The following is a 22,205-nucleotide window of genomic DNA, read 5'->3' as shown; positions in this document are numbered from 1 at the left end:
TTCCTCTCAGAGAACTACTAAGAAATACTATATACATGTTCGTAATTAACATGAATGATGCATAATGTATAATTAATTCTAGAGTAAAGGCCTTGGTAACCCACTAGTAATGACTGAAGTATTACTAAATACTTAAGAAGGAAGGACTAATTATTTGGATCAGTATTCTAAAGTGAGAAACATGATAACTCTCTAGTAACTACTGAAGTCTTGTAAACTTTTGATGTTTTTGTATGTTTTTGTACAGTAATTCCTTCTGATATATTTGGTAACACTTAAGTAATTACTAGTGTGTTACCACGATCTTCACTTAAGAATACTGATCCAAATAAGAAGTAGTTACTTTAGAGTTATATAGTAACTCTTGAGTTATTACTATCCAATACTTTACAAAAATCTCAAACCTCAGTAGGTCCCACTTTATATTAAGTGGCCTTAACTACTATGACTTCATCAAAAATAAGTACAATGTACTATTGGGTTCTATTGAATTGAGTGCTATTGAGGTGGGTTACGGGTAAGGTTAGGGAAAGCTTTGGTGGTATGGGTAGGTTTAAGGGTAGGGGTAAGGTGTAAGGATGGGTCAACTGTGTAATTATAAATGTAATTACAGAAATTAATTACAGATGTAATTACATGCAGGTGTTTTTAAAATATAAGTACAATGTAAAAACATGTATGTACACAATAAGTGCATTGTATCAAATTATTAATTTAAATGTAAGTACATAGTAGTTAAGGCCACTTAATATAAAGTGGGACCCCTCAGTAGTTACTAGAGAGTTATCATGTTTCTCACTTTAGCATACTGATCCAAATAATTAGTAATTCCTTCTGAAGGATTTGGTAATACTTCAGTCATTACTAGTGGGTTACCAAGGCCTTTACTCTAGAATTAATTATACATTATTTATTATTCACATTAATTACGAAACATGTATATAGTAGTTCTTAGTAGTTCTCTGGGAGGAATGAAAAAACAGTAGTTACTGATTAGCTAATAGTGAACTACTGAGCACTATTACTTACTAATTCATTCATCAGAGTTTATCGTTAGTTAATAGTAGTTACTATAGTGTTAATAATGCATTACTCATTTGTTCCTGTGTAGTTATTCATTAATGAAGGATCAGTATTCTAAACTGTTACCGAAATTACAGTGGAGCTTCAGGATGTGAACATACATCATTGTGATAATACTGAAACATCTTAATGGTTTGAAAATATAGAAATATTTCATGTTACACAACACATTTCATGTTATCATTAGAGGATCACTTAAAAACTTAACTCATCTATGTGAAGTTATATCTAATCTATATACAGTATAACCAGAACCTTTTCTAGAAAAGTAGTCCCATCTCAAATGGCAGATTTTATATTTCACAGGTAAAATAATAAACAAAAAATAAAGAGCACAGCGAGTAAACATTATTTCGACGGTAACTGAAGGCATGTCACAGATTTTGGAATATTAATTTCTTTGTGTTTGCTCATGTCTCCATCTCTACAGTTTGGGTGTTTGAACCATAATGGGAACCTTGCTTCTGTACAAAGCCATGATGAGTACATCTTTATACAGAAGCTGATTAGACAAACAACTCATGCATCAACACCTGCCTGGATCGGAGGCCATAAGGGTGTATGCAATCATTTTTCAATCATACTTTCTGTGCTAAAACTCATTTAATACATTTTTCAAAACACATGAACATAGATGTGTTTTTATCATTTATTTTTGGTCCTCAGAACAGTTAGTTTAGTGCATTGGCAGCCATGAGAGGCACCACTCACCATGATGATGTCATACTCCAGTGTTTGTATCGTGAAACTCGATGTGAAATAGTGAGGCTGATGAAGATAACTGAGTGATTTAACCCTTTCTTACATAGTTTTACATATTCTTTACTGATACCCTTTCTGTGGAATAATTTCTGTTTAGATTTCTGACATGTTTAAAGTGGGGTTAGGGTTCATGAGGAATCATCTTTTAGATAAATAAAGATAAAACAAAGCCATGTAAAGCTGTGGACATAAACACAATGCTGTTTTTTCTCTTCTGTTCACAGTATTATCGTTGGTTCTGGAGTGATGGATCCAAAATGAACTATCAAATATGGTCGCCTGGAAAACCCAGTTCCACTAAAGATGAGCGCTGCATTGAGATGAACTCTGTCAGTAAGTAACTTCTGTTAATGCTCATGAAATAACATGATAAATGATCCATCAATCTGAATTGTGTTAGACCATCAGAAGATTAGCAGATACTGCTTCATGTCATACTGTATATCCAGAAGCTAGAAAATAACTTTTTCATCACAGTTAAAAATGTTCTGTGAACATTCATCACAAAAACATTGTTGCTGATTGTTTTCTAGACATCAAATACTAATATTTCTGTGTCTACCATACTAAATAAACATTATTTAGTTTTTTCATAATACACAAATGATAAAAACAACTATATTTGTTCTGTCTTTCAACAGATGGCAACTGGAATGATGAAGACTGTAAAGTAGCTAAAGCCTATGTGTGTGCGTACTGAAACAGCATGTGAAGAATCAATGTAGAAGAAACAAGCTACTTTGATTCATTTACTTTCCATTAGAAATATTTAATGGAGGCTAATAAATGTGTTAAAAAGGTTAATTTTGTTTGTTTTATTTTTATTTATTTGTTTGTAAATAATAAGTAAGTTACACCTGTGAAACATCATTTTATAATTATCACTCCACAGTCTCTCTCTTTTCACACCAGGGGCGTCGCACGTGCCCCAGTAAAATGTTCCTAATAAATGATTTTTCTGATCAGGTAGATTACAGTAAACGTCTGAAAATAGGCTTTCTGATTCATAAAACGTTATCATTTACATTAGTTTAATTATTTAAAATATGAAGGCTGTTTGCATCTGTAACATATGGGATGTGACAACGGAGTGGGAGATCCAAATCCGAGCTTTATTAACAGTAGAGTGTAGTCAAACAGGCAGTAGGTCGATCACCAGCAAACAGATATAAGGTAAGGCAAAAGGGTAATCCAAAAACACAGGCTAGGCTAGGCTAGGCAAGGAACACGAAGACAAGGGTAAACAACGGCTAAACAAAACTCCGCCAGGCAACACAGCGACTATTTATACACAGGCACAAACAAGATAACGAGTTAACAAGGGGGCGTGGTCCAATGAGTGTCCATGGCAACAAACAAGGGAAGCAGCAGGGAAACATGAGGACCACAAACTGAGGATATACAGGGGACACAGACAGGGAACAGGACAGCATCGCTGAAGCAAAAACGCAGAATCCTGGACTTGTTTGGAGGAATAAACCTGCAGAAATGAAAAATGAATAAATGAATAAATAAATCAATGAAAAAATCTATAAGTAAATAAATGTGATAATAGGGAAATAAATGAATAAACGACCTGATGAAATATGATTCATTTTTAATCAAATTAATTTTTCCCCCTTAATTTATTATTTTCTGCTTTTATGTTTTAATTATTTATAATTGTATTTATTTATTCTTTTATTTTTCCATTTATTTTATATTTCCGCCCTTAATTTATTATTTTCTGCTTTTATGTTTTAATTATTTCTAATTTTATTTATTTATTCTTTTATTTTTCCATATATTTTATATTTACTTATTTATGCATTCATTTATTTTTTTATATTTATTTTTTTATTCCAATAAGTATTTATTTACAGATTTATTTATTTTAACATTTATTTGTTTCAACTTTTTTTTTTAAATTTATTTTCATATTTATTCTTACATTTCTTTGTTATGTATGATAATTCCAGCCAGCAATGACACGTGGGGCCCAGATGGGTTAACTACGGGTTCCATGGGTACTGTGTGGGCATGGGCTTTGGCTAGGTGAATTCAGCGGGTCCCATGTAGGTTTTGTAGTACGAGTCCCACATAGGAAGCCCATATGAGCTGATTACATGGGCCCCATAAGGGACAGGCATGGGCCAAGTGGGCATGGGTTTGATCTGGGAACACATATATGGGTCTTGCATGGCATATTTATGAGCCAAGTGGGCATGGGTTTGAACTGGGAATGCACATAGGGATCCTGCATAGAATTTTTATGGGCCAAGTGGGCATGGGTTTGAACTGGGAACACATATATGGGTCTTGCATGACATATTTATGGGCCAAGTGGGCATGGGTTTTGATCTGGGAACACATATATGGGTCTTGAATGGCATATTTATGGGCCAAGTGGGCATGGGTTTGAACTGCGAATGCACATATGGGTCCTGCATAGAATTTTTATGGGCCAAGTGGGTATGGGTTTGAACTGGGAACACATATATGGGTCTTGCATGACATATTTATGGGCCAAGTGGGCATGGGTTTGATCTGGGAACACATATATGGGTCTTGAATTGCATATTTATGGGTCAAGTGGACATGGGTTTGAACTGGGAATGCACATATGGGTCTTGCATAGAATTTTTATGGACCAAATGGGCATGGGTTTGAACTGGGAATACATATATGGGTCTTGAATGGCATATTTATGGGTCAAGTGGGCATGGGTTTGAACTGGGAATGCACATATGGGTCTTGCATAGAATTTTTATGGGCCAAGTGGGCATGGGTTTGAACTGGGAATACATATATGGGTCTTGAATGGCATATTTATGGGTCAAGTGGACATGGGTTTGAACTGGGAATGCACATATGGGTCCTGCATAGAAATTTTATGGGCCAAGTGGGCATGGGTTTGAACTGGGAATACATATATCGTTAGCCTCATAGCATAATTGCCTAAGTATCATTTGAAAATGAATGACTTAGGCAATTATGCTATGAGGCTAACGATATGGGTCTTGAATGGCATATTTATGGGTCAAGTGGGCATGGGTTTGAACTGGGAATGCACATATGGGTCTTGCATAGAATTTTTATGGGTCAAGTGGGCATGGGTTTGAACTGGGAAAACATATATGGGTCTTGCATGATATATTTATGGGCCAAGTTGGCATGGGTTTGAACAATGACTGATGTGTTGGCTGTAAAAGGTACAGTAGATCTGTTTGGTTAGGCTATCTGAAGATCTTCAGGATGCATTGACATATACATGGTTTATGGTTTAAGACGGTAAAGGGAGGGGCTGAGGTAGTTAAAGAAGTAGGCCTGTAAGGACAGAGGCCCTTTCAATTTAAGTAAAAGAATAAAGCTGCAGAAAGCCTTCCGACAGTGCATGGAGCATTCACATAAACTCTTTCATTGGTGCAGTGACCCAGAATGGGACAGATTTATGGGGATAAGTGTAAAGGAGACAGCATTGCTACTGCTGGCATTTGAATATTTACAATATTTATATTGTATGAATATTTTGCTAACTTAACATAAGTTGCTTATAACATATAGTTGCCTGTAGAATGTTGGGTAAATCCCTCCCTGATGCCTCATAGGACCCATTTTGCTACCCAATTGGCTTTTGGTCAGTTTGCACATCCATCTACCACGCCGGATACCCAGATTCAAGACTCGCTTGGGGAGTGGTTTCTGGTATCAGAGGTGGAAGTCATTAATTACAAATACTCAGATTACTGTAATTAAGTAGTTTTTGGGGTACTTGTACTTTTATGAGTAGATTTTCAAGCCTGTACTTTTACTTGTAATATTCATTAATCCATGTAATCTACTAAGTTATTTTTAAAATCATAGTTGAGTACTGAGTACAATTTGAATTCATATCCAAACCTTTTATCTGCATTTTTGTAGCCAGTAAGGTGATTTGATAGCAAACAAGCCGATGAAAACCGGGTCATGAGGACGGAAAACAAAACAAAACAAAACAAAAAAAGGACGTTAATGATTGATCTTTCATTGATTCTGAATGAAGAATTTAACCAGTTAAAAATGTATTCATGGATATTTAATCAATAGTCGTGGCTCCTCATGTAATTTAGTTTTTTGTCTGCCGGAGACATTTGCTTAATAAGGAAATAAAAACTTAAATGAGAAAAAAATGAGGGAAAAACACTTGTTTTGCATCTTATCAATTATTAATGATTAATAGATTGTTGGCATGTTAACTTCTGGTAAAAGAAAACACACAATTTCCAGCCCTAGTCTGGAGAAGTGACGGTGACATCAGTGGTTAAAAGTAACTAATACTCTGAATATTTTCTATTTAAATTTTTAAAAAATTTTTTTTTTTTTTTTTTACAAACTGTACTTTTACTTGAGTATTTCTCTAACACCGGTACTTTTACTCGTAATTGAGTAATATTTTAGCAATGCAGTTAATTGTACTTGACTACAGATTTTCAGTACTCTCCACCACTGCCTGTTATGCACAACAACACCTAATTAGGCTCATTCATAATGAAGCCAGCGAAGCAGTTAAGTCGTTTGTCAATTCTCTCACATATCCTTTAATTTACGAATTTTACTGTATTAAATTGTTATTTGGTCAGGCAGTTCGGACATCTCTGGGGTCTGTATGCAAAGGCTGTGTTTCGGGCTCAAAACGTTAACCGTCCATTCGGAATCGGAAAGCAAGCTGGCTGTAGCTGCGTTCCATTCGACAGGGTCCCTACGCAGTGTTCACTGCTCCCTACTCCCTGAGCACGGTATATCAGTTGAAGTGGACTTCGCTGACAATAATCGCTCATTTGGAACGCCCTGCAAACGTCATCAAAGAAAGTCAACGACAGTGTCGCACAGATTATGATATAACATAAATAAATAGATATTATAATTTACTTTCGAATTTAAAATTGACTCTTAACAGATTTGAAGCTGTAACTGCCATGCCATATAAAAATAAATTCTCATTTTGTAAACTGTATAACGGTATTAATCCATGGTCTGGGTCTCATCTCGTGCGCTTTGTTTTCCACGCGCAGCCGCATAGTAAACACTTCTGAGGTGAATAAAGTAAAATAAAAATGACTACAGAGCCTCAGATGCTTTTCAAAACTTTTACTTTGTCATGCCTATTCATAGAATAAAATATACAAATGTAACACATCGCCATAACCATTCATACTTTCGTTCAAAATTTATGAATACTCAAAACGTAAATTCCTCCATCGGAGAGCCGTTTAAAAACTCTTTCAACGGCTCCGCTCCATCATAGTTCTGACTGGTGACGTGGTGCGCAATGACAGTTGGGTAATTTTACCTCTCTACTTCCTGTGAAGTGATGTATCGATGTTCCCTTATTCCCTATGCCGTTCGCAGTGCCCTTCGAACTGAACATGTTCGCTCCCTTCGGAATGGAATCTCACTTAAGATGGCGAAATACCGTGTGAAGTCCACTTCGCAGACCACTTACGGCCGAATGGAACGCACCTGTGACTTGGAGGTGAAGTGCATATTTCTTCCGACCAACGCCGAATTTCCATAAAATTAAGGTAAGTTGAAATATTATGTTGCCATAAAAATAACACTGCAGATTGTACAGTAGTCTGTATTTTTGGTTTGTGCTGTTTAATCTGATGTAGAATCTAACCAAAAGGAAAAACAGCGGGTTTGGTTTAGCTATAGGGCTGGACAATAATTCAGTATCAATATATCACAATATAACGTACTTTTATTCAATAACGGTGATATGATATAAAATATATTCATCATTATTTCACTTCAAATTCATCTGAGTCAATATCAGATTCAGAATTTGGTTCCGTCCCGAACCCTTCCTCATGCTTTAAACATAAAAACATATTGCACATATTGCATAACACATACTTCAACATATTGCACTGTCCCCACCTTTTGCTCTAAGAATAAATTGGAACAAATCAAATCAAATCAAACTAAATGTGTAAGAAAACAGTCTGTTTTGGGCTTGTAAACATCATAATGTCGGTCTCCCCGGTCTCCCTGTGCATCTTGCTGGCTTCTTTTGTTAGTTGTAGTGTTGCAGTTACAACTGCACTAGCAGCTAATACAAAATGAAGGATACACATTGACTAAGGTTGAATTTTGTTTGCTTGCATAACCCAAAGAGCAAATATAGCAGCAGATATCTTATTATAAAAATATTGCTGCTGTATAGGACACCGCCATTACTGTACGCTACCGCTCGGCAGAGATGCTATTGTGCATGTGCAACTCACGGCAGAGATTGTAGTGAGATGCCTCACTCCGTTGGAAAAACATGTCTGGCGACAATTGTACACAATGGAATTCATTGTCGACTATTTCTATTATCGATTTTTGTCGAAAACATTGACGAATCGTTGCAGCCCTAATACGCATATTGCTGAGTGACACGTGAGCCTTGCTTATCGTGGACGCTTGCACACACTAATGTCCCTGTGTGCTCTGCACGCATACACATGCACACAGACACGCACACACACACACTTAGTGTCATGTAAGCTGGTTATTTGATGTTAAATGGTTACTTATCTTTTTATTGAAAGCTCCTGTTGAACACTGATTAGCTCAATTTTTGTCTAATTTCATTAAGGCAGGGGTCTCAAACTCAAATTGTCGGGGGGCCATTTCTGTGATTGACACCTCATAGGAGGGCCATATTAACCTTCAAGCGCAAGAAACCGCAACATTTCAGAAAATTTACTTTCCTTTGCATTATTTCTCATTTACTTCAAATTTCATTAGGCCTACTAAAATATTTTTATACCTATACTATAAATATCTTATTTACCATACTAAATGTAAACAGCAGTGTCTCTCTCATTGTTACAGAGTGTAATATAATTATATAATACTATTACTAATATAATACTACTAATAAACTAATATAATACTACTAATATAATACTATTAATTTAAATAGTCTGGTGCGACTTCTCACATCCAACAAGGTGCATGGAATAAAAAATCAGTAATTTAGAAACAAAACCAGCAACACTTGTGGCGTGGAGGGGTCAGAAATAAACAAAAAACTGGAGCTATATATCAACTTTATTTTGCCAAAAAAATAAAAATCTTTCATTGTTACATACATTATTACTTTTTAACATCTAGTGGAAGTATTTTCCCTTTCTTTATGTTAGCTTATATAACATTAAAATCTTGCACTAAGCAACACTGTACTGAACAAATACAATCCCTGAATACATTTACACTCTTCTGTTTCTTGACAGGCACCTGCGCTTGTGCTCACACAGCTGAGACACATTTGTCCAAGATGCCGTTTGAGCATCGGTAACGTTTAATGGCTGCATCGGACGCGTTTCGGTGGTTTAAGTCGGCGCTCGTGACTTAAAGTCGAATGCTTTTACTGTAATTTAGGCAAGCGCGCTCATAATAGAAGCGATTGAGAGTGCGGCTATTATGGTTGCATAGCAACGACAGACGCCACTGGAGCGAAAGCGCATTGGAAAGAAGGAGAATGCGGCGCGATATGCGAATGCCCCTTAGAACGGCGACTTTTTCTTTGCATATCAGACAGGTACCAACTAGAGAATAATAATAATTTAGCGGGCCGGATTATGTTTTATTTTTGAGATGAGTTGCGGGCCGGGTAGAGGGGGTGGGCGGGCCGTAAATGGCCCGCGGGCCGGCAGTTTGAGACCACTGCGTTAAGGTCTTGCCAGCCAGAAGACAGGAGCCAACCAGACAGGAGCCAGCCAGACAGGAGGAGGTGTACCCTGTTGTTCATAAATATGGCGTAAGTTTCCATACATCGACATTTACATTTACATTTAGTCATTTAGCAGACGCTTTTATCCAAAGCGACTTACAAATGAGAACAGTAGAATCAATCAAATCAACACGAGAACAACAGTATGTAAGTGCTGTGTGAAGTCACAGTTATGACAGTAAAGTGCTCGTAGCAAGGATTTTTTTTTTTTTTTTTTTTTTAAATAATACACAAATAGATGGAATGAAAATAGAAATCAAGGTAAGTGCAACTATTACTGGGTCAAGTGCTGACGAAAAAGATACGTCTTTAGCATTTTTTTGAAAGTGGCTAAAGATTCAGCTGCTCGGATAGAGCGTGGCAGGTCATTCCACCAGCCAGGAACAGACCCGGAGAAGGTTCGTAAGAGTGATTTTGTGCCCCTTTGTGATGGCACCACAAGCCGCCGTTCACTTGCAGAACGCAAGTTTCTGGAGGGCGCATAAGTCTGAAGTAGCGAGTTAAGGTATGGCGGTGCAGAGCCAGCAGTCATTCTATAGGCAAACATCAGAGCCTTGAATTGGATGCGAGCAGCTACTGGCAGCCAATGCAGACTGATGAAGAGAGGAGTGACGTGCGCTCTCTTCGGCTCATTGAAGACCAGTCTTGCTGCAGCATTCTGGATCAATTGAAGAGGCTTGACAGTGCATGCTGGAAGTCCAGCCAAAAGAGAATTACAATAGTCCAGTCTGGATAGAACAAGAGCTTGGACAAGAATTTGTGTGGAATGCTCCGATAGGAAGGGTCTAATCTTCCTGATGTTGTACAAGGCAAATCTGCAGGACCGGACCGTTGTAGCAACATGATCTGTGAAGCTTAAACAATCATCCATCACCACTCCAAGGTTCCTGGCTGTCCTGGAAGGAGTAATGGTTGACAACCCAAGTTGAATTGAAAGGTTACGACGAAGTGTTGGGTTGGCACCGACCACCAGCAGTTCCGTTTTTGCAAGATTGAGTTGAAGGTGGTGGTCCTTCATCCAGGCAGAAATGGCTGCCAGGCAGCCTGCAATACGACCAGCACCCGTCGGATCATCTGGTTGGAATGAGAGGTAGAGTTGTGTGTCATCAGCATAACAGTGATAGGAGAAACCATGATCCTGAATGACAGATCCTAGTGATGACATGTAGATGGAGAAGAGAAGTGGTCCAAGCACTGAGCCCTGAGGTACCCCAGTAGCAAGATGATGTGACTTGGACACCTCACCTCTCCAAGATACCCTGAAGGACCTACCTGAGAGGTAAGACTTGAACCACTGGAGTGGGGTAATCCTAGCCTGCTTAAAAGCTGTGGGAAATGTTCCAGTGTCAAGGGAAGAATTGATTATGTGACTGAGTGCAGGTAGAATTGAGGAGGAGATGGCCTGAAGAAGAGGAGTGGGGATAGGGTCTAGGGGACAGGTAGTAGGGTGATTGGAGAGGATGAGTTTTGAAACATCTGCCTCGGAGAGCATGGAGAAGGAGGAGAGGGTTTGTGCGTTTTCCGTTAAGATGTTATTGTCAGTGTGTGGTGTGGAGAATTGGCCGCTGATGGTTGTTATTTTATGTGTGAAGAATGTGGCAAAGTCATCAGCTGTAAGAGTTGATGAGGGAGGGAGGGGAGGAGGGCAAAGAAGAGAAGAAAAGGTTTTGAAAAGTGTGCGGGAATCAGTCGAATTGTTAATTTTAGTGTGATAGTATGTGGTTTTAGCAGTAGAGACATCAGTAGAGAAAGAAGAAAGGAGTGACTGATATAAGCTAAGGTCAGTAGGATCTTTAGATTTGCGCCACTTCCTCTCTGAAGCGGCTAGTGAGATGGCCCCAAGGCGCAGTTCAACAACTCGTAAGACGTCTCAGTGAAAAGCAGCGTTCACTCTCCCTTAAAAGTGGAAAAGAGAGGGCAAATAAGCCTCTACAACCACATTTCTCAGGTCCGACTCTCCCTGATGTTCCTGTCCGCATGAAGTACATGAAGTACAGACATGAGGGCAATATAATTTCTCGTCGTGAAGGCAGCAATTGTTTTAATGTTAAGGGCAAAGTTGCTGTGGTGTGGAACATTGTTGAGTTGGTATCAGGGGGTATGTACGCAGTCTGTCAGTTTTATGAAAAAGAAGGCAGCTTTTACAACTACCCTATTGAGTCAACGTGTGTGGGGATTAGAACAGTGACACGGCTGTCTCACCAGCTGCACGGTGTGTCAGTCACAGATTTAACTGAGAGACTAATACTTCTGCCATTGCAGGATGGAGCTGTTGCATTTGTCCAATTACACAATCAGTAACCATTATGAACTTTGCAGCATGCCCCTGTTCTGTGTTGTCGAGTTTATTGACAAGACCTACGTTGGCCAATCTGTGGTGGATATAATTCCAACATGTTGGATGACCGAAGAACAAAATGAGTGTTTCTGGCCATCAGGCCGTAATGTAACCAAGGCTGTGAAGGACCGACAGAAGCCAGAGGAATCGTGGCCGAAATACTCCATCAGGGTACTTGGATGGGCAGGTAAGAGGTTCTTTTCTGAATTTGACAAATACTCTGTCTGTCATCTATCTAGCTCAATGTCAATAAGGCATCAATTTCTATAAGTTTAAACTTTTACAATAGAATACACTGAAAAAAGCAGTTAGAGGTGTTTGTTATGCCCCTTTTCCCCTGCACATTTTCGTAACGGCTCCGCACGGCACGCTTTATTTGTGTTTTCACTGGGAGACCCGGGATCCGTTATGATTTTTCGCACCCGTTTCAGAGGTAATCATGTGGTGGCAAACGCCAATGACGTCATCGGCTCGCATTGACAAATCTTTTTTAAAATGCCTGGATGACAAACAAGCTGTTCTGAAGTCATCGAGGGATAGCACTAGCAATGCATAACTACATACTGGTGAAAAGAAGATGTTTTGTCACTGATAATGTTTTATTTAGGCTTACTGGCCCCAACCTCTACCGTTTTGCTGGAATGACATGGATCTAAATATCTCCAGAAGGACAAAAAGTCACTCCAAACTTCCCCGGGTAAGTTTATGAAAGAAACATGCTAGAAACAAGGTTTAAAAAAACAGTACAGGTTAAAAAAACAGTACTTTTCCTTTAATGCCAGAAATTCTGCAACGTTAATTATATAACATTATATAACATTACATATTCTGTGTATTACATTACCTCCTTTTTCGCCTTGCAGGCAAATCATCACCATCTGTCTGTAAGTCAGACGTTGCCTCCGCTTTTTTAAATTTTTTGCGAGCAGCCTCTAAAGTGTCTTAATAACAAAAGGAAAAAGGGTATTAGTATGCAATCTATACTGACGTGATAAAAAAAACATTTTGGTATTTGCACCTATAAATAATCTCAAATGCCTGGAGTTGAGTAAACATGAAAAAATATTACCATTTATGATGACTGATGTTGGTTCAGAAAAAGACAATTGAATATAGAAATCACAATTTTACAGCCTAAATTTGAAAAGTACATTATTGGTATGCTTTTAACTGAATATAGAGCACCAAAACCCCTGCTGGCTTCCAGTGAGGAGGAAACGGACATTGAGGGAGATGTCTTGCCACCTACTCCTCCCGAGGCGTTTGTGTCTAAGAAAATGTGGGGTGCAGGTGAAGCCCGGACAAAAAACAGGGTTAGTGATTAAGTGTGTGAAGTGATTAAGTGAAACAAGACCTACAATAGGTATATTGGCCTACAAAAGGAGAAGTGAAAATGTCCCTCCTTCAATGAGAAATGTAGATAGGCTATATGGTCAGGATTTAATTTATTTTTAATTTAATTGATGCACTGACCCATCCATTGACTTTCGAGTGATTGCCCGCATATCGCCTAGCCAGTGGTTCTCAACTTTTTTGTCAGAGATAGCTTATCCATTCACAAATTAAGATGAATCTGCAGTATTCTGTCACAGAGGGGAAATATCACATGCTGAAAACGTCGCCTACGATAAGATAAATTCTCTCTTTGCATTCGATTGTTTATAGTGTCAGACAGAAAATTCTGAAATGCTGTTTCATTCATTCAGTAGGCTATATTGTAAGACGTTAATATTTTAAGACACCTTATTCAAATCTTCATTTTCTCTTGCTCTTTTCTCAACAATATACATGGAGAGCATCTCGCGACCCATCGGAAACGTCTTGCAACCCCCTTGGGGGTCGCAATCCCTAGGATAAGAACCATTGGCCTAGGCTACGTTTTGTTGCCCAATGATAAAGATCCTTAGCTCTGGTCAAAGGCAAACTCGATTTCAGTAGCCTAATCTTCCAATGAAAGCCGATAGTTATTGAAATGTGAATCTGCAGACTTGTATGATTTAATTACAAGCAACCTGCATGATGGCTAAATTGCTGCAATTTGTATTTTGACAATGTAGCCTATATTTCTGCAGAATCATAAAGCTCCTTAACTTCTAAAGCGCTGCAACAGCCTTTGGTGACATGTAAAAAAGTAGGCTAGTCTAAGTATCCTAGACGGAACAATGTTCTCTGCAGCACAGAAGTCAGCATCAATCCGATTAAGCCAATCTAGCCGCAAACCCTGCAAATCACCATTAACCACTGACATTGCGCTACAAGACCCCGGTCTTTGACCTATGATGTGTTGGTCTAGTTATTTAATGGTAGTGTTGTGTTTTTAATTTGCTGCAGTGTTACCGGTATTTCTTCCTCTTAGGATATTGAAATGGTGTTAATGCTGTACTTCTGCTTTCATATTGTGCAGAGGACAAGCCGCAGCCCTCATGTGTCCCAGAGGGGAAGTCGCAGCCCTTGTGTGTCCCAGAAGGGAAGCCGCAGCCCTCGTGTGTCCCAGAGGGGACTCAGTAGCCCTCATGTGTCTCATAGGGGAAGCCACAGCCCTCGTGTGTCCCAGAGGGGACTCAGCAGCCCTCATGTGTCTCATAGGGGAAGCCGCAGCCCTTGTGTGTCCCAGAGGGGAAGCCGCAGCCCTCATGTGTCCCAGAGGGAACTCAGCAGCCCTCATGTGTCTCATAGGGGAAGCCGCAGCCCTCGTGTGTCCCAGAGGGGAAGCCGCAGCCCTCGTGTGTCCCAGAGGGGAAGCCGCAGCCCTCGTGTGTCCCAGAGAAGAAGCCGCAGCCCTCGTGTGTCCCAGAGAAGAAGTCGCAGCCCTCATGTGTCCCAGAGGGGAAGCCGCAGCCCTTGTGTGTCCCAGAGGGGACTAAGCAGCCCTCACGTTTCCGGGTGGCGGAGCAGGTCCCAGGGATCCCGCAGCCCCAACGTTTCTGGGAGGGTGAGCGAGTTCACAACGCCTTATGTTACAATGCATTATGAGCTTGTAGATCTGCCATTTCAGTATTTGCATTAGTTTTTTTTGTTTTCATTTAGAGGTATTGAAATGTTCCTTAAAGTCAAAGTTTCTGCTTCCAAATTATATAGGTAACCAGGGTCAGCCCAGCAAGACAGAGTCTGACCCCGAGAAACCCCTGTGGGTCCCCCACAAGTGGCCTCAGCATGAGCTTACTTGGCAGCAGCCCCACCCCGTCTCCTGGCCACAGAGCAGCCCAGTTACTGCGTGGCCAAAGTTTAGCCCCCCAAAAAATTGATGGAGCAATGTTCATCACACTAGTGACATTGCTAGAAGAAGTGAAGGACACACTGAAGCTGCATGGGCAGATGCTAAACACACTGCTCAAAAAAGATTCCATGCCAGTCATGGCGATACCGGATGGTGCTGTTTTCCCCCTGGCCAACGTTGAGGACGTTATCGCCATGAACGAGAAGCTCTTAGACCCTGAATTCATGTCTGCAGTGGTAAGTTTTTGGGGGCCAGATCCTATTGTTTTCCTGTGTTTTCTTTTTCTTTCTTCTGACAAAATCCTTCCCATGCATAATGAATCACTAAACTTTGCAGAGTTCAAGACCCATGCCAGGTTGCTTCAAATCAACCATGTCTGCTACAACTTAACATTTTTCACCTACATGTAGTCCCAATACGGAAGAGACTTAAGTATACTTGAACATCAGTTCACTGCTGCATTGACTAATCTTAATTTCAAATCTGATGGTAATTGTCTTCAGCAAAACAGTCCTTAGCTAAATAGACAAGTTATTAAGACCATTATACTTGTATAGCTACAGTCGGCAAATTGGATACGCCCCAACAGCCTTGCTCCCGCCCCCGCCACGTGCACCATATTGGGGAAAACAATGCTGATTTGCCCATTGACTCCCGTGTTATAATAGGCATTTTTCCGAACGCAGGATTGAGGACCCACGGTGATATTTTCACTCAGCAACCCACCCCCTCAATAACCGGATAACCCCAACAACAATATTGTCGTCGGTGACTGGTAATCCTCAGATTTCCACCAATTTGACTGGTGTAAAAGAAGTGTGGTAGGCACTAATTAGGGATCACAAACAATATAGTCGTACAAGACTTCAACATTACATGACTACTGATTGAAATCGCCATAGCGTTTGGCGGGGGTGCACAATTTTGACCTAATTGCAGTTTTTCTGACAAATATTGCGATGCGATTTTTGATTTTTATATTCAATACTTTTAAGTGCATAAAACTAAAATTATGAATGAAATATTATATCATTACTTACAAAACACAGTCTTGTACAACTTGACACACATGAGAACAATATACAATAACCTAAAAAATATTTATGTGGCCAGCACCCTCTTCTGGCTTTTGAACCTGAAAATCTCTAATATAAACTACGTAGTGATTGAGGTGATGAGATTGTTGGTTCCACCTGTTATTTTTGCTCCGTGTGTTTGTCATATAGGCTATTCATGGTCGATTATCCAGAGTTTAAGAATCTTAATCGAATTGTCACGTGTCGTATCAAGATCTTTATCGACTTTTTGGCACAGCCCTACTGGAAAGTGCCAAAATAACTTCCTGTCAAAAATATTGAGGGTGGACTTCTACACAAAATTATGCTTGATGGAAAATGTCTTCATTTCCCCATGGACATAATCATGGCCATTCTGTAGTAGATCACCCCCTTGAGGCAGTTTGGCTGTGAAGCTCTATGCTGAAAAGGGAAGACATGGTCTATAGGCCATATTCACAATGCCAGTCTTGTAGGTTTTAGGGAACTGGTATTTTATGCTATCAAGCACATAATTGGTTTAACACTTTATTATTATTATTATTATTATTATTATTGACATGCCAAAAATAAGGATGCCAGGTTTAAAGCGGGGTGTTTGGCTATGTAATGGTGACAGAGAATATTTTATGATATTTACTGACTTAATATGGTGTTTTCTGATCCTGTGACTTTAAATGTACTGTGCTCTATTACTGTATACTCTTAAGGTTGCCATGGTTGCAGACATAGGGGGTTCCTCACTTGAAGATGCCACTAGGAGGATGATGAAGTTCCTGATGGTGCCAGAACTGCAACGGCAGTACAACGTGACCGGACGGATGGGCAAGCTGTGCTTCAAAGATCTGCGTCTTTTTGAAGTTTTCTATGGTAAATTCAGTTTTTTAATTGCTCAATGAAACTTGTCTTTGGCCTTTCTTTTATTTATCCAAAGTTAAATGATACAGTAGTTTGTCAAAACACAATTTAGTTGGAGATTATCAACATTTTAACATAACATTAAGGACAATTTCAGCCTTATAACCACTGGTCTGTTCCACGTGCAACTCTCTAATAGCCACACAGTGGTACACAGTAACAAACAACAATAACCAGATGACAACAACAACAATGAACACAGGTCGGAGTTAAGGTGCTGGTTTCAGAATATTCAACTTAGTGATGGCCGTGGGAATGAAGGACTTCTTATAAACATTTTTACGGGCTAGTGGGACCTTGTAACGGCGACCTGATGGCAGTAACTGAAAGGATTGGTGAAGAGGGTGGGTGGGGTCTTGTGTGATGGTGGTGGCTTTCCTAAGTACTGAGTGAGTGTAAATATCTGATAGGGGGGTTTAGGGGGAGCCAATTATTTTGCCAGCCTGTGTTATTATTCGTGTGAGGTTTGTTTTGTATTTAGTGGTGAGTGCATTGTACCAAGAAGAGATGTTAAATGTGAGAGTGGATTCTATCAGTGATGTGTAGACAGTTAAAATGTCCTTGCTGACATTGAAAGTCCTGAGCTTTCTCGGGTGGAGGCGCTGCTGGGCCTTCTTGTACAGATATTCTGTGTGTTCGGAGAAAGAGAGGGATCCGTCTATTTCTGTTCTGAGTTCTCTAAAAGAGTTGACCTGTTCTACAGGTTGGCCATAAATGCTGATCGGCTGGAAAAGCTGTGTTTGTGTCGTGGTAAGTGTTCCTCTGCTACCACAACACAGTTCCTTGGTCTTTCCAATGCTGAGCTCGAGGAAACTTGCCTTAAAAGTCCTGGCCAGATTGCTAACTGCCTGATGGTAGTCAGACAGCGCATTGGCACCTGTCAGATGGGCTACTAAGGCCATGTCGTCTGCATATTTAAAGAGTCATTCCTTCACTGCTGCAAGAGATGGACAGAGAAGAGATTGGGAGATAAAACACAACCTTGTGGGAGTCCTGAGTTTAAAAACGGCTTACTGGATTTAAAACCATTTACTAAAACCTGCTATTCTGTAAAAAACCCTTAATCCATAAAATCAGTGCTGGATGGACCTGAAGCTCCACCAGACGGTGCAATAGTGTGTCTGTGTGTACAGTATTAAAAGCAGAGGAAAAGTCCATAAATAAAATCCTGGTGTGAGGGTGCACTGAATCCAGCTGCCTGGTCACCCTGTCCAAAAGAGTACTGAAGGGTGAGAGTACTCACAATCACAGGTCTACTAAAATCTGCGTTCTTGTGAAGTTTCACAAACCTGAAGTTGTCACCAAATATGAAGGTCAAGCAAAATATTTTAAAATATTTCATTTTCAACTGCTACCTATTATGCCTGAACACAGTGGGATTGCATTTAGCCTACACAACAGTGTAATTCTCACATTTGAAACAGTTTCCCTGTATTTGAAATAGCCCAGTCAAGTGTAGGAATGTAAATGCAATAAAGTAACGAGCATTCTATCTTGCGCTGCAGCGGTTTGGCATTTCTTGTGACACATCCGGTGAAAAAATGGCTGCAACACGTCCTTTTCTCCCTCGTTGTCATGGTGAATCTCTGTATCCGAGCTCCATTGATGATAGCTTTCCTTAGGCTGCGGACACAAGAACAACCTAGGGTTTTTGTTTGCAGGGTAAATCAGCTCAGAGATCAGGGTTGGTTTTACAATTTGTTAAACCTTCTACTTGGAATGGGGCCCAGGACTTTTGACTGATTATGTGTAAGGTTTATATAGGTAGTATGTTATTCATTCTGTTTTATTGTTGTGATTCTACAGTAAGGGAATAATAGAATTTAATCAGAACATCAAATGATTTATAACACACCATTTACATATTTTGGGCTCCTGTGAGTTTTACTCGCACACAGACATCAAGAATCAGCATATGAATCTCAACAATGGTGACATGCTTCAATGGTGCAATGCATTCTGGGAGCCATGGATAAGTTTCGTATGATGCACTCAGAATGCATTGCACCATGAAGCATGTCACCATTGTTGAGATTCATATGCTGATTCTTGATGTCTGTGTGCGAGTAAAACTCACAGGAGCCCAAAATATGTAAATGGTGTGTTATAAATCGTTTGATGTTCTGATTCAATTCTATTATTCTCTTGCTGTAGAATCACAACAATAAAACTGAATTAATAACATACTACCCGTATAAACCTCCCACATAATATCATTGAGTTAAGCCAATATATGATGATTATATTCTTATCATCAATCAGCTTACAGCATCTGATTATATTTTAAAAAGTCAAGAGCTAATGTTAAAAAGTCTGACTAAAGCACACACTGATCGCCACAATGGTAACATCAAATCAAACTATTACTTTCAAATAAGTAATCAACATCTAAGCCTCTTCTTAATTCTTAATACGAACTTCTGTAGATGTCTGACAGAAATAAAGTCAGTCTGGTTAGTAATAAGTGAAGCTAATGTTGTTTGTGGAGATGTTTAATCAGATCTTGAGAGATGTAATGTATTTTATCTTCAGTTGATTTCATCCAAGGCTGTGGCTGGAAGTAGTTCTTGTGTTTCTCTTTCCTTCAGTGATTATGCTTGTTAACAGCAGGTGTTCTTCACTAATACAAAATCATTATTCAATCACTTAATTATCTCATTACCTCCAACACTGATTAAGTGTTACATTAAACAATACATTAACATTTTTCAAATCCGTTAAAGGATTGTTACCTGTAATTAGTGGCCGGAACCGAGAACATGCACACTAAGCAGTGTTCATTTCATCTGGGCAAATCCATGTGGGGCCTACATGGAAACTGGGTGCAAAACTGGCTGGGTCCCAGTTAGATAGCCCAGGTCAAACCCATTTGGGCCCCACATGGCTCTGCTGGCTGGGCCATATGCAGCCTAAATATATCGGGATATGACTTTTGGTCCACATCGCAGTACTATCGCCTAGACGCAGTATATGTAAACAAACTTAAGGTCCTTCATCGCCAGACTGATGACTGTCACCGGAAGCGGCAGTGCATAAACATCACTATAAGCAGAAGTGCTACGTTTCAGTGTGATAATCCCCTATTGTTGATCAAGTCGAAGACAAATTTGTGATAGACAAAGTTTTGCTTATCTTAAAACAACTACTTTACATACCCCGCAATCACATCCAAAGGTATTGAAGTTAGCTGTTAGACAGAAACATTGAATAAAATAATCAAACTTGCAATATGTTCAAAATATCACCCCACGGTGGCTTCAATGTAGTAATTTGGCATATGGAGTCATCTCACCTAAAGCACCGCATGCATGCGCACATCCTTATCAATTTGTTCTGAGTCTCCAGATGTATATGATCTCCGCTGGTGTTGAACATCTGACAGCGCTTCGCATTTCACTGGCAGCTGTCGTGTCTGTGATTCGACTGGAAGTTATGTGATATGACATGATATATTCATGGAAAACTGTTTCTAATGTCGCTCAAATCTGGTGTGCATTTGAGGCTAAATTTCAACATGTAATGGAAAAAGGGTTATAGTTTGGCATAAAACTCCATGGTAAATGTCACCCTAGGGGTAACATTTTAGCTTACCACATGTGGAAATGTGTTACTTGAATGAATGATTTGAAGAGTTGCAAGTTGTAGCAAAAAAGAACCTTGCTAAATTGACTTATGCTCCCTTGTTTTTAGGTGCACTGAAGAGTAACGTTATAACTCAGAATGTGAACCGAAAGGATGTGGAAATGGCACTGGGGAAATAGTTCACAGGCGCATGTGACCGTGGCGGGGAGAGGGCTGCAAGAGCCCTAAGAGAAAAAAGAACATCGACAACACAAACGCCATGACTGTTTTGGATGTATTTTTTGGAGAGATGTTTTGTTTTCTTTTTTTCAGACATTTTTAAAAAATATATTTTTTTATTTATTTACCGGTACATTGTAAAATTTTAATTGTTAAAGATTATGTTTGTTGTTCAATGTATTATATAATGAGTGTATTTTGTATCGTATTTTTGGAGGTTTTTTTTCAGAGATTTATTTAATTTAAAATATATTTTTTAGTTTACCGTATGTTGTGACATTGTTTTTTAAAGATAATTTTTGTTGTTCAATTTAATATATTTCTTGCAGTTCAAAGCATCAAGTATCTTGTATTTATCTTGTACTTACATTCATTCTTCGTTTTTAATTTTTCTTAGATTGTTTCCTTAAATCAGGGGTCTCAAACTCAAATTGGCAGGGGGCCTTTTTTGTGATTGACACCTCATAGGAGGGCCATATTAACCTTCAAGCGCAAGAAAGTGCAACATTTCAGATAAAATTTACTTTCCTTTGCATTATTTCTCATTTACTTCAAATTTCATTAGGCCTACTAAAATATTTTTATACCTATACTATAAATATCTTATTTACCATACTAAATGTAAACAGCAGTGTCTCTCTCATTGTTACAGAGTGTAATATAATTATATAATACTATTACTAATATAATACTACTAATAAACTAATATAATATTACTAATATAATACTATTAATTGCAATAGTCTGGTGCACTTCTCACATCCAACAAGATGCATGGAATAAAAAATCTGTAATTTAGAAACAAAACCAGCAACACTTGTGGCGTGAAGGGATCAGAAATAAACAAAAAACTGGAGCTATATATCAACTTTATTTTGCCAAAAAATAAAAACCTTTCATTGTTACATACATTAACATCTAGTGGAAGTATTTTCCATTACTTTATGTTAGCTTAAATAACATTAAAATCTTGCACTGAACAGCACTGTACTGAACAAATACAATCCCTGAATACATTTGTACTCTCTTCTGTTTCTTGACAGACACCTGCAGCGCTTGTGCTCACATAGCTGAGACACATTTGTCCAAGATGCCGTTTGAGCATCGGTAACGTGTAATGGCTGCATCAGACGCGTCTCGGTGGTTTAAATCGACGCTCGTGACTTAAAGTCGAGTGTTTTTACTGTAATTTAGGCAAGCGCGCTCATAATAGAAGTGATGCGTTTGAGAGGCGGCTCATGGTTGCATAGCAACGACAGACGCCACTGGAGCGAAAGCGCTTTGTAAAGG

At 39.1% G+C, this 22,205-nt stretch overlaps 1 protein-coding gene across 1 annotated transcript; it reads left to right on the top strand.

Moving 5' to 3' along the window:
- The first annotated feature begins 1,480 nt into the window (after nt 1-1,480).
- LOC125248516 (galactose-specific lectin nattectin-like) lies at nt 1,481-2,649 on the top strand. The gene is made up of 3 exons (XM_048160439.1): nt 1,481-1,642; nt 2,070-2,178; nt 2,487-2,649. Exons 1-3 carry the CDS (start codon nt 1,496-1,498, stop codon nt 2,543-2,545), a joined length of 315 nt encoding a protein of 104 aa, XP_048016396.1. The 5' UTR covers nt 1,481-1,495; the 3' UTR covers nt 2,546-2,649.
- The last annotated feature ends 19,556 nt before the right edge of the window (nt 2,650-22,205 follow it).

Source organism: Megalobrama amblycephala, linkage group LG1 (assembly GCF_018812025.1).
Source record: "Megalobrama amblycephala isolate DHTTF-2021 linkage group LG1, ASM1881202v1, whole genome shotgun sequence".
Lineage (NCBI taxonomy): Eukaryota > Metazoa > Chordata > Actinopteri > Cypriniformes > Xenocyprididae > Megalobrama > Megalobrama amblycephala.
This window is presented reverse-complemented; position numbering and strand designations above follow the sequence as displayed.